Genomic DNA, 19,730 nt, shown 5'->3' on the forward strand with positions numbered 1-19,730 from the left:
ACCGTTATAAAGTTGGTTATTGCTGTTATAGGTAAAATGCTATTATAGAGAAGTAAAATATAACTTAAAAAATCGGTTCCGAAAAAACTTGGTTGTTATAGAGAGGTGATATTATATGCGGATCTTTTGTTATAGAGGTGTATTTGTTTCGAATACATAATGGGTTAATTCCGGAACATATGAGGCATGCGATCTAGGAAATTGAATTCACGATCTTAGCCTAATATCATATCACTTATTAGTATTAATGTTTATCAAATTATGTCAAAAGCTACAACCTTCAACATTTTTCTTTTCCTAATAGAGAGAGAAATTATATTCCACTCGATTTTCCGTGGTTGAATTGGTTTCTGTTGATATTTTCATATTTACACTCTAATATCACTTATTAGTATTAATGCTTATGAATTTGAGGCAAACTTAATTGGTGCAAAACTGCAAATGCAGGATTGAAGAGGCAGAAGAACAAAATTGGAAACCGGTGGTGATATATCTGCTCCAACAACTAAAACTGAACAAAAGAGAAATCCTCTCCAAAAAATTCCATCTTCGAAGCCCCATTTTACAATTGGTGACATCAAGAAGTTCATCCCTCCTCACTGCTCTCAGCGATCTCTCATTCGCTGTTGCTCATGATCTCATACTTGTCTCCATCTTTTATTATATTGTCACCACTTACTTTCACCTACTTCCATCCCCATATTCGCTCAAGGTTGTGTTTGCTCCGGAATTTGGGTTATTGGTCATGAATGTGGCCACCATGGCTTCAGTGACTACCAATGGGTAGATAACACTGTTGGCTTTATCTTCCACTCTGCACTTATAACACCACTGTTGGCTTTATCCTCCACTCTGCACTTATAACACCATACTTTGCATGGAAATGTAGTCATCGTCGTCAACATGCCAACACTGGTTCCCTTGAGAATGATGAAGTCTACATACCCAAGCTTAAATCAAAATTAAGATTGTACTACAAATACTTGAACAATCCACTAGGACGAGTACTTATACTTAGCCTTCGCCCTCACTATCGCTTGGCCTTTGTACTTGGTCTTCAATATGTCTGGCAAAAAAGATGATCGATTTGCATGTCACTATGATCCTTATAGCCCGATATATACTGACCGTGAGAGGTTACAAATCTACATTTTCAGATGCAGGCTCGATTGCAGCTACTTATGTGTTGTATCGTATTACTTTGACACAAGGGCTAGCATGGCTTGTATGCAAGTATGGGGTTCCCCTCCTAATTATTGTGAACAGCTTTATAGTGCTAGTCACTCTTTTGCAACACACTCATTCATTGCCACGTTATGATTCATCCGAATGGGATTATCTAAGAGGAGCTCTAGTTACGGTAGATAGAGACTATGGTGTGCTTAAATAAGTCTTTCAGAATGTTACAGATACACATGTTGTGCATCATCTATTTCCAACTATGCCACATTACCATGCAATGGAGGCAACCAAAGCGATCAAGCCATTGCTAGTAGAACACTACAAATTTGATGACACCCCCATTTTAAAGGCGATGTGGAGGGATACAAAGGAGTGCATCTATGTGGAGAAAGATAAAGGATATGAAGATAAAGGTGTTTATTGGTACAAAAACAAGCTTTGAAAGTTGAATGTATACCAAGAGTATTCATTCGTAATTGGTTAAATGTTAAACCTAAGTAGTTGCAAGTATTTGATTGTGTGTTTTTAATGTTAATGTTTGTTTTAGTTGTTACTACTATATTGTTAAATCCATAGTTAGACAATAAAATCAATATTTAGTTATACAACTCGATTTGGTGCCAACACATGCGAATTTCCGATGGCAATTTTTGAGGGATCGAGACCGTAAAAAATTGGCTCATCGGAAGCTTTTTCGACAGACATTGTATGCAAATCCAATAGTATGCTTCTTCTTCTGAGCCACCAAGTTCACATGATTCAAGTACACTTGTATGCAAATCAATATTAGAAATTGGTTTTTTCAGCAGATTCTTCCCTATTTCGACTAATTTGTTTATGTTAACCTTTGAAGATATGTCAACAGGAGGAATCTGTCTAGCTCACTCAGTGTGTCATCCTAATATGATCATCAATTAAAATATAAAGTGTATCCATTTCTGATTGTGATATTCCTTTTTTTTTTTTTCTTTTTTTTTTTTTCAGTCTATCAAAAAGAACGACTTTTTTCAAGTTTGGAAATACTTAAATTTTTCATTTTAACCTTAAATGATAAGTCTTTATAATCACACAAATGTTATGAAAAATTTAAATTATAAGTTTCAAAAGTCTTGTTATCACATCAATATTATGACATATTTAAGACCGGCTACAAACTAGCTTCAAAAGTCTTACTCTCTCTTTCTTAAACTTTATGATCAGTTAGGGTCAATTAAGCAAGTTATAAAACTCCGAATTGTTTAAAGTTGAGTGTTGGACGAAAGCCACATGGTTAATTGCATTTTGACGATTTAGATGTACTTAGTCAGCTCAACTAATATTGTCAAGAGGCAAAAGACCGCCTTAAATGTCACCTGCATTAGAATTAGTAGATCCAATCAAGAGCCAAATTAATTGACATGCTAAATTCTTTAGCTAATTCTAATGGCTCAGGTTTACTCTTTTCGATTGTGTTAGCTAAATAAGATATACTAACATTAACTACTTTCATGCACTTGCAAGCTTTGGTTTTTAAATTTTAGTTTATTACTCAAACGCACTTTTAACTAATACGGAGTATATTGTTTAAAAGAATTAATACATATTTATATGGGATACACGCGCAACGAACGTGTCCAGAAACTGGTACTCTTATATACATAATGAGAACTAGAGTGGGTTCACAGCTTTTATAAGGAGAATCTCACAAATTCGCTACTTTGTCACGATCCATTTTCACTAAGTCGTGCGGGCACCTACCTTTTCCATCTCGATAGGCGAACCCTTATCCCAATAATCATAAAGCATAAGTAGAGCAGAAGAAAATAGAATAACATAAGTCTCACGATAATAATATAAAGAAATGCGAAAGTAATGAGAATCCAACCCCAGTATCTGGTCTGGTCATACAAGAACTCTACCAATACTACAAGTCTGAATAATACATAAAATCTCAAATGATGTCTCGAAATAGAAATAAGACATAGATAGTAAGAGGAGTCTTCGGGCAGCGAAAGTCCTCATGTAATAGACTCGGCAGCAATCTCGATAATCAGCTACGAGGGGTAGAAGCAGATCCAACTGGTACTGTGCATTCATAAAAGAATGCAACAAGTGTAGGTCAGTACAACGTACTGGTAGGTATCATAGGCCGACTAAGACTAGCTAACGTATATAAAGACAACAAGAAGATAAACACGTAAAACAACAAGGTACAAGTCAACACGAATCAATAACCACGGTACAAGTCATCACCTACGTTATAGCATCTAAACCCAACTGTGCTAAGTCTCAGTATAACCAATCCGAACCAGTATATCACAATCATATCATAACCATATCACAGAAAACCAAGAGGTACAAACCAATGCAATAATGTATGAATGATGAATGCAATACATATGCACTAATGTATGAATGATGAATGCAATGCATAAGCACCGTACACATGTACTCCGACGATGGAACATCACATCTCGGCAACACAACCCATGGGGGACTCGCGAAGCCCATGTACCAGTCACTCTGCACACAGCCCAGAGATGACTTCTTATCCAACCAATACGCCTCATACCAGTCATTCCGCACACAGCCCATAGATGACTCGATATACAATAAGTCTCAGAATAGTATAGTCGATTACTCCGCACACATCCCAGAGATGGCTCGTATCAAATATGTCTCAATGCAACTGTATTTCCTACTCACTTTCCATCCTTGGTACCATAACAAGGCAATATCAATGTATCATGGAAATGAGTACGAATACGATGCAATGTAATATCAAATAACCAATTCAATCCCAAACAGTACCACACATGGCACACAAGTAACATCAATAATAAGGCTACTCAATAAGCCACAATGGAATCACAATTCTCATCTCAATATCAAATCAAAGTAAGGTACCGCAATATCATAATCATGATATATCACTAATCACCAATATCCAATGTCTCAACGAGGCAACGAGCTAATAAATAAATAGAACAAGATAAGTCAATAACGTAACAGGGTGGCTAGCCCCTAAATTATTCAACAGGGCCCAACCTAAGGCAATATCTAACCCAACTTCATACTCGAAGGTTTACATGCATTCTCCGACAATATCATCTAAACATACGCTTCGCTAATCGAAGTTTCACCATAAGGTAAACTGTAACCTACCTGGAAAGCCGAACAGCAAATCTCCAACAGTCAAACCTTAGTCTTTCCCTTCCTTTGTGCCTCGATATAATGAAAGTCTAGTTATATACGGATTAAGAAATTAGAATCAAGAAGAATCATTATTCAAACCTTACTTCTATTCAAGACCCAAATTCCAACCTATGAAATGGGGTTTTATGAACTAAAAAGATGAAATTGGGAATCTATAGGTCTCAATATGAAATTAATGTTCTAGGTGATCAATTCCCGTCAATTATAAGCCAGAAGAACTAACAAATCACTTAAATTCGGATTCTGGGCAAAACCCCCAAATTTGGGTATGAACCCTAACTTTCAATTCCATAAATTAGCCACTAATTAGGAAGGAATCATGCATAAAGGAGCTAACCGAATCATTAATTCAAGATTTAATAGCCTAGAATGAAGAACCCACAAAACCCTCTTTTAATCCTCAAGTTCTTAAAGAAACTAGCATGATTTAGAGATTTCCTATGATGATTAATGCGATATGGAATATCAATGAAGATAGAAGGCCTTACCACAATGATTTCCCCCAAGGAAATGCCTTGAAATTCTCCCAATAGGTCTATTTTCGGAGTGCTATTGAATGAAAGACTTAGGGCTTTTAACACACATTTAATGAACTCAACTGCCCGTCACCCGCTTCCGCGCTCACCAGAACGCTTCAGCGGTCCCGCTTCCGCGGTCGTGGCCCAAATGCACAGGCCGCTATAGCCGCAGGATCACCGCTACCGTGGTTTTGATGTCGTTATAGCAGGGCACCAGACACCAGAAGATGCTCAAGTTTCATCAACTCAACTCGAAATCCAGGCTATCACCCGAGACCATATGCTCACAAACCATATATGTAGACATACATAAAAACACGCTACGAACGCACTCGTGGCCTTGAAATTCCCAACGAAGGTCTCGTTGACCGAGTTAACCCCCGATACCTCAAAACTAACTTCCCAACCCAAGTCCAAAAATACACCCTAATGCATTAGGAATCGAACCGAATATACACACAAGTTCTAAAAGACCATCCAGACCTCTCGGAATGGATGGATTTCCGAAAAAGGTCTGTTTACCCAAAAGTCAACTTTGAGTCAACTCCTTTTCGCTTAAAGCCCAAATTTCCCACAAAATTACCCAAATCATATCCAAATACCTCGGGAAGCGTGTCAACAGTCTCCTTGGGTCGAATGTGAGCTAACCAAGCTCGGGAAAAGGTCTAACGCATCGAAAAGGCAATAATGACCAAACGGTTCGTTACTCTCTTCTCTAATATTTCCTCACAATTCTCTTTCTTTCAAGATTTTCTTACTACACTTGGGGTGTGTTTGCTATGGAGGAAAATGTTTTTCAACTTTCTCATGTTTTGTTGGTCAAAATTTTTGAAAAACAAATATTCTTAAAAATTAGGAAAATGACACCTCATGAAGTAAAGAAAACAAATTTTATAAGTGACATTCCGCATTTATTGTCTCTTTCCTATCCTCCAACAAATACAACCCCTAGCTCCCACCATCCCCGCCACCCCCACACTTCCGCCCCCACCCTCGCCCCATAATGTTTGCCTAGATTATATACAAGTATTTTTGGAACAATATTTTTTGCTTGCTTGCTAAACACAAGAAAGTAAGCGAGAAAATAACTTATTCTCGCGAAAACATTTTTCTTGGAAAACATTTCCTACGTACCAAACACAACCTTGAAGTCGAATTAGGTACGCGTTTTCATTCTCAGAGTTTCTACTTTGCCACATTTCCAACTGATGCCATAAAAACGTCTTCGAGATACCATTGAGCTACAGACTGGAGCCCAATTCCACTCCACCATTTACTAATTTGCATTTGGACCACATTCCATGGATTTTAGCTTTGTACTAAAACTCATCAAAACAAAGCAGAAATTATCATCATATAATATTAAAAGTGGAAATCTCCCAACTTCAAAGTTGGATTACGCTTTTGTCCCTACTGTAAATTAATTATTAATTAAAATGTAATAAAATATAAAACATCTAATATAAAACATCTAATTTAATAAATATTAAATGTAATATTATAATTACATTGATGATAATTATTAAATTCTTTACAATAAAATCCAATCACGTTCAGTCCTTAGTTAATACTCTTATTTACAGGATCTTCAAATCCCATAATTCAATACTCTACGTTCCTCATGTTTCTCTCCTCCCTCTTTATGCTCATCAATTTGTTCTCCTGAAATTGCTCCCTACCTTCTACCGTTATCTCTACTACTTGTTTCTATCAAAGTATGAAGAATACTAAGAGATGAAATTCAATGCATGCACACCACATTCTTTTACTTAATAGGTCATTTAAGGCCTCATTTGTTTGCACTTATTGGAGATCTGAATCTGAATGGTTCAGATCTTAATCCATTAAATGCATTTGTTTGCATTAAGATCTAAGCACTTAATAGGTCTGAATAAGTCTTAATCATTAAGATCTTGAACCAAGTCTTAATATCATTAAGAGGTCTATTTGTATGGAACTTTTCTATCACCAGCTCCAACCCCAACCCTCCACCTCAACCCCACCCCCACTCACTCTCCACTCCAACCCCACCCATCCACCTCAACCCCACCCCACCACCCACCCACCCTCCACTCCAACCCCCCACTCCCCACCACCCCTACCCCACCCCACCCACCCCCAACCCCTACCCCACACCACCTACCCTCATCTCCCACTCCACACCAACCCCACCCCCACTACCTCCCACCCCAAACACCCACCACCCACTCACCCCTCCACCCCCATCACCACCCACCACGACTACAGAACATCTCCACCATTACTAGTGAAAATAAATGTTTCATTTTTTTTTAATCAAATAATATTTTATTTTATTAAATTTGTACTATTTATTTTCTACTATTTAGTTATTTTTTAATTTGAATTGTATATTTATCATGTTTAAATAAATACATTATGCACATTCAGATATTGAAAAACAAACAGTCTTCATCATTCAGTGTTCAGATCTAGAGATAACATCTTAATCATTCAGATGTGCATTCAGATTCAGACATCTTAATCTTAATGAAAACAAATGAGGCCTAAATCTGCCAAACCTTTAGACTTCTTCAACTGAACTACTCTAAAATAGTATAAATACCATGTCTTCATTTTAAAAGGATAGTGGAAGTAGAGAAGCTGAATTCCATGTGGTAGCCAAACCCAAAGGAAAAAATGGCAGCTATTCGTCCAATTATTTACAAACGAGAATGTCAGCTTCATCATTTAGACAAGATATGTGGTAATAGTATCAGTTTAACTCTCATCCTTTATTTAGGGAAGAAATGATTCTCATTTTGCCTTACGCAAATTATAGTAGTATGTTATTAGCTACTTTGAGTGTGTTTAGGTACCATTTTTTTTTTTTTTTTTTTTTTGTAATTAAATTGCCACTAAGCGGACTTAAGGGATGTTTTATTTATCAAAAAAAGGGAAGTACAAGTTCCAAAGCTGTTTAGGTACCATCATCTCCATAGCTTTTTTTAGATTTTTGCAAAACAATGACTATATATATCAATTGTTGCTATTTATTGTAATTAGCACATTAATTAATATAGTGCAATTTTCTAATGAAGAACAGCCTAAGTTGCATGTATAATGAAGAAAAAGGTGAACCTCATTTAAAATTTATTTTTATTATAGAAACCACAGTTGGGTGGACGAACACTGCAATTACTTAAGGGAAAAGGGCCTGATTTACCCCTCTACTATTGGAAATAGTCCACATTTACCCCCCGTTATACTTTCGGCACAAATTTGCCCCTACCGTTAACTAAGTAGCAATATTTGCCCCGTTTGGATGGCAGTCCTTGTGGCAATTAAGATTCCACGTGGCACGACATTTGGATGAGGTGGCATCACGATTGACATGCCACCTCACCACCCTCTCCCCTCTCCATTTCTTTCTTCTACCTCCAACCAAAGCCACCTCCGACCTTCCCACCACCGCCCTCAAATTCATTCAAAATAACCCTCTTATTTTCAAAACTTTCAGGCATTCAATACCCAAATGTTGTATTTTCACACAATGATGAAACTCCTTTTCTTAATCTTTCACATTATCGTAAAGATTTAGCAGAAAGATTAGCAATGATGTTAATACTTACAAGAGTTAAAAGACATTCTTTTATGTTATTGAAAGATTTAAACTTTTTATCTAAAAGTATCTTGATTTGTCAAATGGGTTTTAAGAATTTTAATGGTTTTGAGGTTTTGGGTTGGAGATAAATGGACGATATCACAGTAAAGTGATAGTAGTGGCGGTTATGGTGATTCGGTGAGATGGGTTAGTGAAAAAGAAGATATAATTGTTGGAGGAGATGGTGGTGGGGTATGGCTTCAATGATGGTTGGAGGTGGCTTTGTTTGTTTGTAGAAGAAAGAAATGGAGAGGGGAGAGGGTGGTGAGGTGGCATGTCACGTGGCATGCCACCTCATCCAAATGTCAGGCCACGTGGAAGTTTAATTGTCACGGTGGACTTCCATCCAAACGGGGGGCAAATATTGCTACTTAGGTAACGGTAGGGGCAAAAATGAGCCGAAAGTATAACGGGGGGTAAATGTGAACTATTTGCAATAGTAGAAGGGCAAATCAGGCCCTTCTCCCATTACTTAATGTACCAAAAGCACAGTGAACAGTACTTTATAATTGGACCCATCCGTTTTATGGATAACACGTGTATTGGTCTGCTTCACATCTTCATTCGCTTTAGTGCTTATTTTTTATTAGAGTACACCAACGAGTAGAATATTTGTTGACTTTGAAATTCATCCATACCACGTGGACGATATTTTGGGGACCAATTTACAATATGGAGATTACATGTCATGAATTTTTTTTTAAAATCAATTTTCTTATATTTTTTATATTTTATTATATATTATAGTACTTGGTTTGCCACCTATTCTCTGTACACGTGTATTCCACTTTTACGTTATGATATTTCTTTACTTCTACACTTCATTTTATTACTCTATTATAGAAAGCACATGAAATTATACTCTAGCGGGGACTAACATATGTACATTTTCGAAGTTTAACATTAATTCTACCTCTCGAGTGTTTACTTTTTAGGTTAAAATATTGTTAAAATGTCTTCAATGTCCTTTCATTCCTTCAATGGGCATATACTCCCTCTGTCTCAATTTAAATGTCTAAATTTAACTAGACACAAAGTATAAAAAATAAAGATAGACTTTTAAATTTTGTGGTTCTAAATTAAAAATGTGTATAATATTTAAAAAAAATCTTTGAATCTTGTGATTATAAACTTGACATGTAAGATATTTGAATTGTCAACTTATTAAATATAAAAAGAGGCAGACATAATCAAAATAAAACAAATTTTAACAACAATTGAGAAATTAGGGGAAAAAATAAGAGGAAAAAAAATATGGAGACTCACTAAGGATAATCGCTGTATCTTTTGCAAAATATACAAACTATAAAGACTAACTAAAGTGAGTAACCAAATTAATCACAAAATATGGAGACTCGCTGAGGAGAATCGCGGTATCCTTTGCAAAATATACAAACCATAAAGACTAACCAAAGTGAGTAATCAAATTAATCATGTTGGGCCCCATGCATCGCATGGGTAAATAAAGATAGACTTTTGAATCTTGTGGTTCTAAATTAAAAATGTGTATGATATAATAAAATATCCTTAATCTTGTGATTATAAACTTGACATGTAGGATATTTTAATTGTCAATTTACTAAATATAAACAGAGGCAGCCATAACCAAAATAAGATAAATTTTAACATCAATTGAGAAATTAAAGGGAAAAATAAGAGGAAAAGAAACAAAATATGGAGACTCACTAAGGAGAAACCATAAAGACTAACTAAAGTGAGTAACTAAATTAATCATGTTGGGTTCCGTGCATCGCACGGGCATAGTTTGCTAGTTTATATATATGACGCAGATTTTAATATGTCAAGAATAAGTGCAAGGCGTGGTGTACACCTATTAAAATCGTGACTACATTCTTTCGCTTATCTTTGTACTTAGGTTTTGATTCTAAAATCTCATTTTGATAAGTTCTAGAGCTTATAGAAATGAATATATATACAATTTATATTGTATCTAGATTGACCATTTGACGCATAAATTTAATAGTGTTTTTCATGTTCAACCGCTCCTTACAATGATCTAATAAATATTTATAAGAAGTATTTATCATTTCGGTTTCTTCAAATATTATTGCACAAAGATGTGAAAATATTGCTTAATAGATAATAATCATTTAGTATGAAAGCTATACATGATTATCTTTGTACATCAATTACATGTGTTAGCAAATGTATTTTCTATAAAATTCATACGCATAAGAGATACTGCTCCTTTGTAAATTAAGTATTTTAGAATAGTAATTTTATAATTTATAGGAGACATTAAGTCAGCTAAAACCTTTTGAAGGGTTGGTCCATGACTCGAATCAGAGTTTGTTAAATTCGATTACTCTATTGCAAAGTAATTAAAGAGAGTTGGCACCGTTTGAGTATATGATGAATCATGTGCTATCAAGATAAATTCTAAAAATGTAATATTAACACCAATGACATTATTAATATTTGCAACGAAAAATTTGATCATGATAAAAAATAACTTAAGTAGCAGAAGACACACCAATATATAATGATTTATATACTAAATAAATTGCCTTATCATTACTTCTACATCATTTAAAATTTTATAGATATTTTTAAAATATTCTAACCTTAATAAATTAATAAAAAAATTTAAATGCTTCAAATGTTTGTTTATCTATATACATTTAGAATATGTACTCAATTAAATTTTAATCATAAAACATTCCTAATAACTCAAACGCATAATATACACGTCTCAAACGCATAATATACACGTGCGGAGAACTAGTATTATAAAAAAGTGTCTGGAAGTGAAAGATGTGAAAGAAGTCAAATATTTGAGTTAGTATAGAATTTGGTATTAGACCAGGAGAGTCACAGTTCGAGTTAAGCCTACATAGAAAGCAAACACATAAAAGTATTATATGTATAGTTTCCCTCCCTAACTATTAGTAAATCGTGAAAATATAGTACAGTACAGCGTGTCACAGTACTTTGGAACCAGTGAATTACCTCATTTGATTGCTCACTACACTGGACAAAAAGAATTTTACAAATGAGGATTACAAATAGACCAGAGAAGAAAAAATGTAAGTTGCCTAACCCCTAATATCTGTGTAGTAATTGAAAGGGAAACACAATCCCCAAAAAAAAAAATTACAAGAAAATCAACCTTTGCACAGTTATATTTTCTTTTTCTGCAGTCTCCCTTTCAATTGTCGAATTTTCGCATCCACTCTGGCTGTGAACCCAATCTTGGTCTTCTGCCTTGCTTTAGATCCTTCTCTCTTCCACATACGACGATCCTCGACATCTTTCCTATAATACTTGATTTCTTGAATGATGTGATGATCCATCGGACTAAACGATCTTTGAAACGCTATGTGGGCTAAGTATGGCAGAGTGCACACAAAAGTTACTAAAAGAGTGGTGCACCAGTAGATTGGAGCAGGAGCTAGAGCTTCCTCGAATATTCGGAACGCGTATTTGGAATAAATTGGTGCTATCCTGCCGTAAATCAAGAGAACTACGTACCAAGTGGCAATGCTTCCCCAAATAAGAATATGTTGTATCCAAGTGAAATGGCTCATCGTAAGTGCAATCTGGCAGTTGACAGCCCATATGACACATGTGAACATGGTAGTACCGAGAGCAGTCAAGTCAGCTGTCTGGCCTCCAGAACGGAAGGCTTGATCGTAAAAGATGATAATGTTCAGGAAGAAAATAATGAGGGACGTGTAGATACCATTGCCAAGCCACCCGAGTATTCTATACCAGTCAAAGAACAAGTTTTTCGGCCCTTGTTGATATAGTGCTGGAAACTGCAGAACAAAGGGAAGGGAGATGTTTGCGTAAGTCAATTTTATAGAATCTAAGGGTGTGTTAGGTACGAAGGAAAATGTTTTCCGTGGAAAATATTTTCTTGGAAAACAAGTACATTTCTTACTTATTTTCTAGTGTCTGGTAAGCAAAAAAATATTATCACGAGAACATTGATATATAATATAGCGAAACACTATAGGGGTGGGATGGGGTGGGGAGTGGGGGTTGGGATGGTCAAGGAGTGCTGGTTGGCGGCGTTGGGTGGGTGTGGAAGAGACAATGAACTTGGAAAGTCACTTGTACAACTTGTTTTCCCTACTTCCATTAGGGAAGTCATTTTCCTCATTTTTAAGGAACTTGTTTTCCCAGAAAAAATATTTTCTAAAACATTTTGGCCAACCAAACATGGGAAAATTGGAAAACATTTTCATTCATACGAAACACACCCTAAGAGAAGAAGATATAACACAGTAAGACTCACCTTTAGACAAACATCAGAAGGCACATCCTGCTCGAATACTCCAAGTGCAATTACGGGCAATGAAGTAAGAATGACATTGAACAGCATCATATATGAATCGTCATAGACAGACTGCCCCGAAAAGCCAGCAAAAGCCTCAAAGTAAAAGAGCGTGAGGCCAAAACAGATGTTTTTGTAGAAGAAATAGCATATCTGAATGCAGAAGATTACGGGGCAAGTCAGAAAAATATATGATCAGGATCCAGCTAGAATCACAAAAATAAATTACTACATTTGAATCTGCTTTAGGGCATTTGATGTCACCAGCCACATATATTTCATCAGCTATCTATAAAATGAAACAGACGTACGGTCATTACCATCTGAGCGATTCGTTTGTAGCACCAATGCCCGTGTACAACGAGAAGCCTCTCCAGGTACCGGAACTGAGCAATAGAAAAGTCACTCGCCATTACAGCCTGCAAGAAGCTGACTATTATATAAAGCCCAATTACAGTATAAAAGAGGACCTGGAACAAGACACGCTTGCCAAGAGGGAATTTTAACGTGCTTTATTCCTAAATAATCAAAGTTGATGTTACATGATATGTATCATAGATTATGTAACTTGCGATTCAAAGTTTGAAAAAGTGGGACTGGACTTATGCATAGAAATCTAGAATTCCAATCTATTTGTTCAAGTATCCGTTTCACCTCTAAATATCAATGACCTACTTGGCCAATAATTTTTTATTTCTTGCCTTATGGCACTTACCAATGTGATCAATCTATAAGTCCTAGCATCGTATACATACTCCAATCAATATGAATATGAAAGCATATAAATCAAGCTAAGGAAGGAAAATATCAAGAAAACAAAATTGTACTAAGGGGTTAAAACTGGTTATCTTAGGACTTAATTTACTGCGATCTAGAGGTTCATTCTGCTTTTTACTTCTATCATCTACTCTGTATGTATGGGTTGCACCATGACTTCATTTTTCTAGTAAGTGTAATTTTACTCTTGAAAAAAAAAAAAGAAAAAAAAAGCATTATTCTCTTAAGCATTATGCTGAAAAAGCTTTTAGATTATTAAGGCCCAAATGCCACCTAAATGCACCACCAACCTGCATTCCTTCTGCACCACTGATACCAACTCCGATGTCCGCTTCTTGAATCATCCCAACATCATTTGCACCATCACCAATTCCTAAAGTGATTTTTCCAGTTCCCTCTTTTACTAACCTAGTAACCTGATCCAAATCAATTATAAATATATGTTAATATGACCAATTTCATGGCTGAATAATTGGAGTAGAATCGAAAAGCCAATACAGTTTATCTTACCAAGGCCTTCTGCTTAGGAGATACGCGGCAGCAGATGACAGACGCACAATTAACTGCTAAACTCAAAAAATGATGCTTCATATCATTCTCCAAAGCATAAGCTAGAGTTTTCCCATCAATAATCAAGGCAAATGCAGCATGAGGATCCTTTTCAAGTTTGATCATTTGAGAACCATTTGTGATTTGCTTCAAAACGTTCTCCTTCATAGCCTAACCAGTAAAAGAAAAGCAATGGAGACTCCATCAATTAAAATAAATTTCCTAAAGAACTTAGGGTCGTTTGGCTGTTGGTTAGTGAAATTCGACATACCAAATTCAGTGTTTGGTTACTAGTTTACACTCCCGCATAACTAATACAAGTATAAGCTATGAGGGAATTTATGTGTTATTTTATGCAGGGTAGAATATTTTAAAACTAATTCATGAATAACTAAACCCTGCATAATTAGAACCTACATAACTAATCCCTACATTACTAATACCTACATAACTCTAACAAACAACCAAATGACCCCTTAGTATGCTTGTTTTAGAATTGCCTACCTGTTTAGAATCTTGGGCCACTGAGTCTGTGTTCGTCGTCGTTATGCAAATCTGTTTCATTCCTTGTCGAAGCAAACTACAGGCGTAGCTGCAAGGAAACAGGATTTATAGTTTAGCAGTTAGAATCGATGACTAAATAAGTACGAATGGTGAAAGACATTTCTCTTTTTAGGAGACAGACCCAATATTGATGGCTGTTTCCATCTTATCACCTGTCAGTACCCAGATCTTGAGACCAGCTTGCGCCAGTTTATCTATGCACTGAGGAACCTGGTCAAAGGAAAAAGACTCGAATTAGTCAGAAACGGCCATTATGTGCAAGAAAATATATGTTCTGAATTTTTTAACAGCATAATTTACATACTCCCTTCTGTAGTTTATCCTCCACAGCAGTTGAACCAACAAGGATCAAGCCCCGTTCCATCACATCAGATACTTTTTCAAGCATGGCATCTCTATCACCGCCGATGGTAGATTTTGCTTTAGTAAACTCTTCATTCCAGGCTGAGTACTCTGCCTCGTCGAGCTTTTTGTAAGCAAGCACAAGTGTACGCAACCCTGCTTCCCCATAGTCATTTAAATGTTTTGTCATAGCTTCCTCAAACCTCCTTCCATTCTTTGCTAATCTATCAAAGATGATGCTGCATAATCCAAAAGTTCGAAATTATATAATTGAAAACATAGCCATAGACCATTTGTGTAGAACTTAACAAATAGCCAAGTAGAGAGATACTCATAACTTATACTCCCTCCATCCCATTTTAACCGTCACTTTAGCTTGAAAAAATTGTCCCATAATAAGTGTAACTTTAGGAATTCAAGATCAAAGTTGGCATTTGTTTCTAACTATACCCTTAAAATTAAAAAAGTCCTTTTTAATATTGCTCAATTCTCAAAAAAATCTACTCCCTCCATTTCAATTTGTTTGTCTTACTTTCTTTATTAGTCCGTTTAAAAAAGAACGTCTCTTTCCTTTTTTGGCAACTCTTTAATTTCAACTTTTCACATGGCATGTTTAAGACCACAAAATAAAGGACATTTCGGTACATTCTGCATATCTTTAGTTTAAGACCACAAGATTCAAAAGTCTTCTTTACTTTATTAAAATCCGTGCCAAGTCAAAACCGGACAAACAAATTGAAACGAAGGGAGTAAGAAATAGGGGTAACTTAGTAACCTTGTATTTATTGTTTTTCTTAATGGGCATGAAAAGAGCTAAAGCGACAGTTAAAATGAGATGGAGGGAGTATTAATTTTAGAGAAAAAGACCATCCCATGTCCCCTGCAAGATCAGAACAAGAACTTTTAAAGAGAAGAGACTTCATCCTGCACAAGGGAAAGATATAGGAGGAACGGGTAATAGAGCAAACAAAGAATAAAATAGTGTAATTTACAGACAATTTAACAGCGTATTTCATAGCAAAATAGTCACTTGGATTACCTAATTTAAGGAATGAAGGAGCAGATGCATATATGGTAATAAAAAGGACGTAAGAAGAAAAACCTGTCTGCTCCTTTACACAAGAGAAGAATCTGGCCACTCTTGTCCCTAACTATAACAGACATTCTCTTCCGCTTGCTGGTGAATTCCAATAGATTGAGAACTTTGTATTCCCTAAATTAACAGTAACAAGACGATAAGTTAGAAAACAGTGGCATACTACAAGCGGTAGGCAATTATTTGAGACTCTCTCACCGTTCAATTGGCTCATGAAAAGAAGGATATCTCTCCCGTACAACAATGCTTGATTGAGTTCTTTTACAAAACTCAAAGCCAAATTCCCGTGTTGCAACAAGAAATGCTCCTTCATCTGGTGACTCTGCTTCATAGTTAAAGTTTCCAGTCTCCTCGTTTAGCTCAGGAATAGCAGAATGACAAACTGAAAGTATCCTAAAAAATAACAAGATGTCATCTGCATTTGGCTCTTTCATCCAATTTCCATTGGTAAGGCGATCATCCTCAAAGCTGAAACCCTTAACTGCGGGTTTAGAATCGTCTTTAGAAGTGACGACAGACTCTAATTCAATTTCTGATGCACCAAAATCATTCTCATCTTCAGGTCTCGGTGATTCAGGATCTTGCCCACCAACGTCCTTGGCCATCTGCTTCGCAGCTGCAAGTTCTACATCACTGGCACGCATTCCGTATGCAGTACCAGCAATTGAGCATTTTAAGAAGTCCATTTGGTTGCATGTCAAAGTGCCGGTTTTGTCTGAGAGGATGGTATCAATCTGCCCCAACTCCTCATTTAAGTTTGACGTTCGTGCTTGAGCAGGAGTTCCAGATTCATCATCGTACATACTAATATCCTGGTTTATGAACAATGCTTGTAGGACCTTCACAACTTCAATGGAGACATAAAGGGATATAGGAATTAAATACCCGTACAATATAAGTGCAGTGACCAGATGCAAAAGGCCTGACAGCTCAGGCTTTTTTGGATCAACCACATTATTCACTTTGTTCATAGGTTGCAAATACCACCAGCTTGGCAATTCGAATTTTGCGTATAAGGCAAAGCCGATTGAACTTACAAATGAGATCAAGAGAAGGACAATGAAAAGTAGGTAAATAATCTTGTCCATCTGTAGTTCGATCCTACTCCTTTTAGAAGGAGACTTTGTAGAGTTCTGCATAACTTTACTATCATGACCAGTAAATACAGCAACTCCATAAACATAAGCTGTATTCCTAAGCTTCGAATCCCGGAGAAGAATCTGACTAGGATCAAGAGGATAAACCTGACGATCATATTCAAGGTTGCCCACGAAAGTGTAAAGGCTGGGATTAGGATCTTCACATTTTATGGTTGCATTAAATTGCTTGAAAGCCTCGTCATCCTCCAACGGTAGAGTAACCTCCAACGCTCGTTTTACCTTTAAGTTTGTCTCTCCATCCAAGTTCATAGTTTCCACATAACAGATCCCATCTTCATAACTAGACGATAAAAGTAGTAAATCAGCCGGGAAAAACTGATCCTTCTCCACTTTCACTATGTCTCCAACCTGAATCTTCATCCATGATTTAGGACCAAACACACCGTCTTCCTTGTGGACCCCAACTTTCCTATGATTGACCTTCATATCTTGTACGAACCTTCGCGAGTCTTCTAAAGCTTCCTTCGCCATACTCAATCCTACCACAAAGACCAAAGGAGCTATCATACTGAAAGCTGAGAATGGTGAAAGGTTTGTTGTGGCTGATACAATTGCAGCCATGAGAAAATACAAGTTAGCAACACGTCTGAATTGCTCGAATAAGGCCTTTGGTAGGAATGTGATGATGTTATATTTTGTGGTGGATATGTAATTGCTGCAGTACTTGAGAGGTTTCTTCTCATGGAGATGAGGCTCGTTGCAATGTACTACTCGCGAGAATCCTGGGCCTAATAGATGGGGACCATCTTCCGTGGCACGCGACGGCCGGTAACAAGCAAATGTGTACAAACCGCTCCTTCGGAGCTTTGCCCGTATCCTGCCTCGCGCCATTCTTTTTAATTTCCCTCTCAAGCAAAGCCTTAATCAGTTGCATCGCCACATGACAACTTCCCAAAAAAGAAAAAATTGGCTATTGCTTCCCCTTCAACGAGACAATTGAAGGGCATCCTGTTTTTATTTGAATTGGGATACCCAAACGAATTAGGCCAAGCCTGTAACATAAAGGGTGATACATTAACCTCAAATGTACAAATTAACCACATCTTATCTAATTAGTAACATCAAGATCCAACCTTTTTTAAAATATATATTTTATTGAACAAATTTGAGTCTACGTGAGCAAATTGAGCAACAAATTTGGCAAATGCCCCTACATATCCCATAAAGATTTCATTTTTACCACAGATTTTTTGAGAGGAATCACAAAATATTTCAGCTAAACTGCAGCTAATTTTGCCAACATTTTGAACATAACAAAGATAAGAACCACAAAACGAAATAAGATAATTCATTTACCAAACTACCACAAACAAAGTTTCAGGTTACAAAAAAGAAGAAAAAGGGGCAGCCTATTTTCTTGAAAATAAGGAAAACAAGATACAGGCCACAAAGGCATTTCCTCAATATCCATTTTTCTTCATTAAAACCCATCTCATTAAGACAGTAAAATAAAACATTGAGGGGGCAAAAACAAGAAAATAAAAAAGGGGGCACATATTTTATTGTGTAATGTGTAGGCCAAAAAAAAAAAAAAGGAAGATAATTTCCTCAACATCTTGCATTTGAACCTGTTTCCTCTATATCTATTCCTCCCCATCAGAACCCCATTTCATTAAGGCAGTAAAATAAAACATAAAGGAGAAAAAAAAAGAAAAAAAAAGGGTACCTGAAAAGGAAAGGGTAAAGAAATATGGAAGGTAGCAATTAATGTAACTGCAAAAAAAAGACCCTGAACAGATAAAAATACAGGAGCTTTTCTTGAAGTTGCAGAGATCACACAATGTGCCCCTAAATATTTAATTTTTACCAAAGATTCAACTTTCTTTGAGGAAATCGACAAAAAAAAAATTCAGCTAAACTGCAGCAATTTTTCCAGCATTTTGAACATATAACAAACATAAGAACCAGAAAAAAGAAATAACATAATCCTTCACAAAGAATATTCATTTACCAAATTACCACAAACAAAATTTCAGGTTAAAAAGAACAAAAAAGAAGAAAAAGGGGCAACATATTTTCTTGAAACAAAGCCATTTCCTCAATATCAATTAAAACCCCATTTCATTAAGGCAGTAAAATAAAACATAAAGGAGTAAAAAACAAGAAAAGGGTACCTGAAAAGGAAAGAGTCAAGAAATATATAGAAGGTGGCTATTAATGTAACTGGCAAAAAAAAGACCCTGGAACAGATAAAAATGCAGAGAGATCACAGCAATGTACAACAGAACAAGAGAGAGAGAGAGAAACAAAGAGAGAGAAGAAAGAGTCTCTTTCTCTCTCTGTTCCCAAAGTCCCCCAGTATTTTAGGAGACCCTTCTTTCTCTCTTTTCTCTTTTTATGTGTATCTAGTGTTTAAGTGCAACTTAACATTAAACATGTAACATGTTCTTTCTTTCTCCCATGGAATTCACTGCTTCTTTCTCGG

General features: G+C 36.2%; 1 protein-coding gene and 1 pseudogene across 3 annotated transcripts; one reads left to right on the forward strand and one right to left on the reverse strand.

Moving 5' to 3' along the window:
* The first annotated feature begins 453 nt into the window (after positions 1-453).
* On the forward strand, positions 454-1,627 carry LOC132040407 (delta(12)-acyl-lipid-desaturase-like; annotated as a pseudogene).
* A 9,673-nt stretch (positions 1,628-11,300) lies between these two features.
* Positions 11,301-18,158, reverse strand: LOC132038920 (probable phospholipid-transporting ATPase 7). 3 transcript variants are annotated; one of them, XM_059429416.1, is made up of 11 exons: positions 16,344-18,158; positions 16,152-16,262; positions 15,012-15,288; positions 14,829-14,917; positions 14,648-14,735; positions 14,105-14,314; positions 13,885-14,010; positions 13,138-13,236; positions 12,779-12,970; positions 12,221-12,296; positions 11,685-12,077 (listed from the first exon to the last, which is right to left on the reverse strand). In XM_059429416.1, the coding sequence occupies exons 1-11, from the start codon at positions 18,134-18,136 to the stop codon at positions 11,836-11,838; spliced, it is 3,303 nt and encodes a 1,100-aa protein (XP_059285399.1). In that variant the 5' UTR covers positions 18,137-18,158; the 3' UTR covers positions 11,685-11,835. The 3 variants fall into 3 exon arrangements, with proteins under 3 accessions (XP_059285398.1, XP_059285396.1, XP_059285399.1); XM_059429415.1 differs by having other exon boundaries at positions 11,301-12,296; positions 12,779-12,913; XM_059429413.1 differs by having other exon boundaries at positions 11,301-12,296.
* Between the last annotated feature and the right edge of the window lie 1,572 nt (positions 18,159-19,730).

This window comes from Lycium ferocissimum, chromosome 12 (assembly GCF_029784015.1).
Source record: "Lycium ferocissimum isolate CSIRO_LF1 chromosome 12, AGI_CSIRO_Lferr_CH_V1, whole genome shotgun sequence".
In the NCBI taxonomy this organism is placed as follows: Eukaryota; Viridiplantae; Streptophyta; class Magnoliopsida; order Solanales; family Solanaceae; genus Lycium; species Lycium ferocissimum.

Excerpts from the sequence above, each read along its gene's own strand:
- LOC132038920 (XM_059429413.1), bottom strand. The coding sequence starts at position 18,136 with ATGGCGCGAGGCAGGATACGGGCAAAGCTCCGAAGGAGCGGTTTGTAC. Across the intron at positions 14,918-15,011 it reads AGGATAAACTACAGAAGGGA|GTTCCTCAGTGCATAGATAA; the intron begins GTATGTAAATTA and ends TCCTTTGACCAG. Across the intron at positions 14,736-14,828 it reads GAAACAGCCATCAATATTGG|CTACGCCTGTAGTTTGCTTC; the intron begins GTCTGTCTCCTA and ends GTTTCCTTGCAG.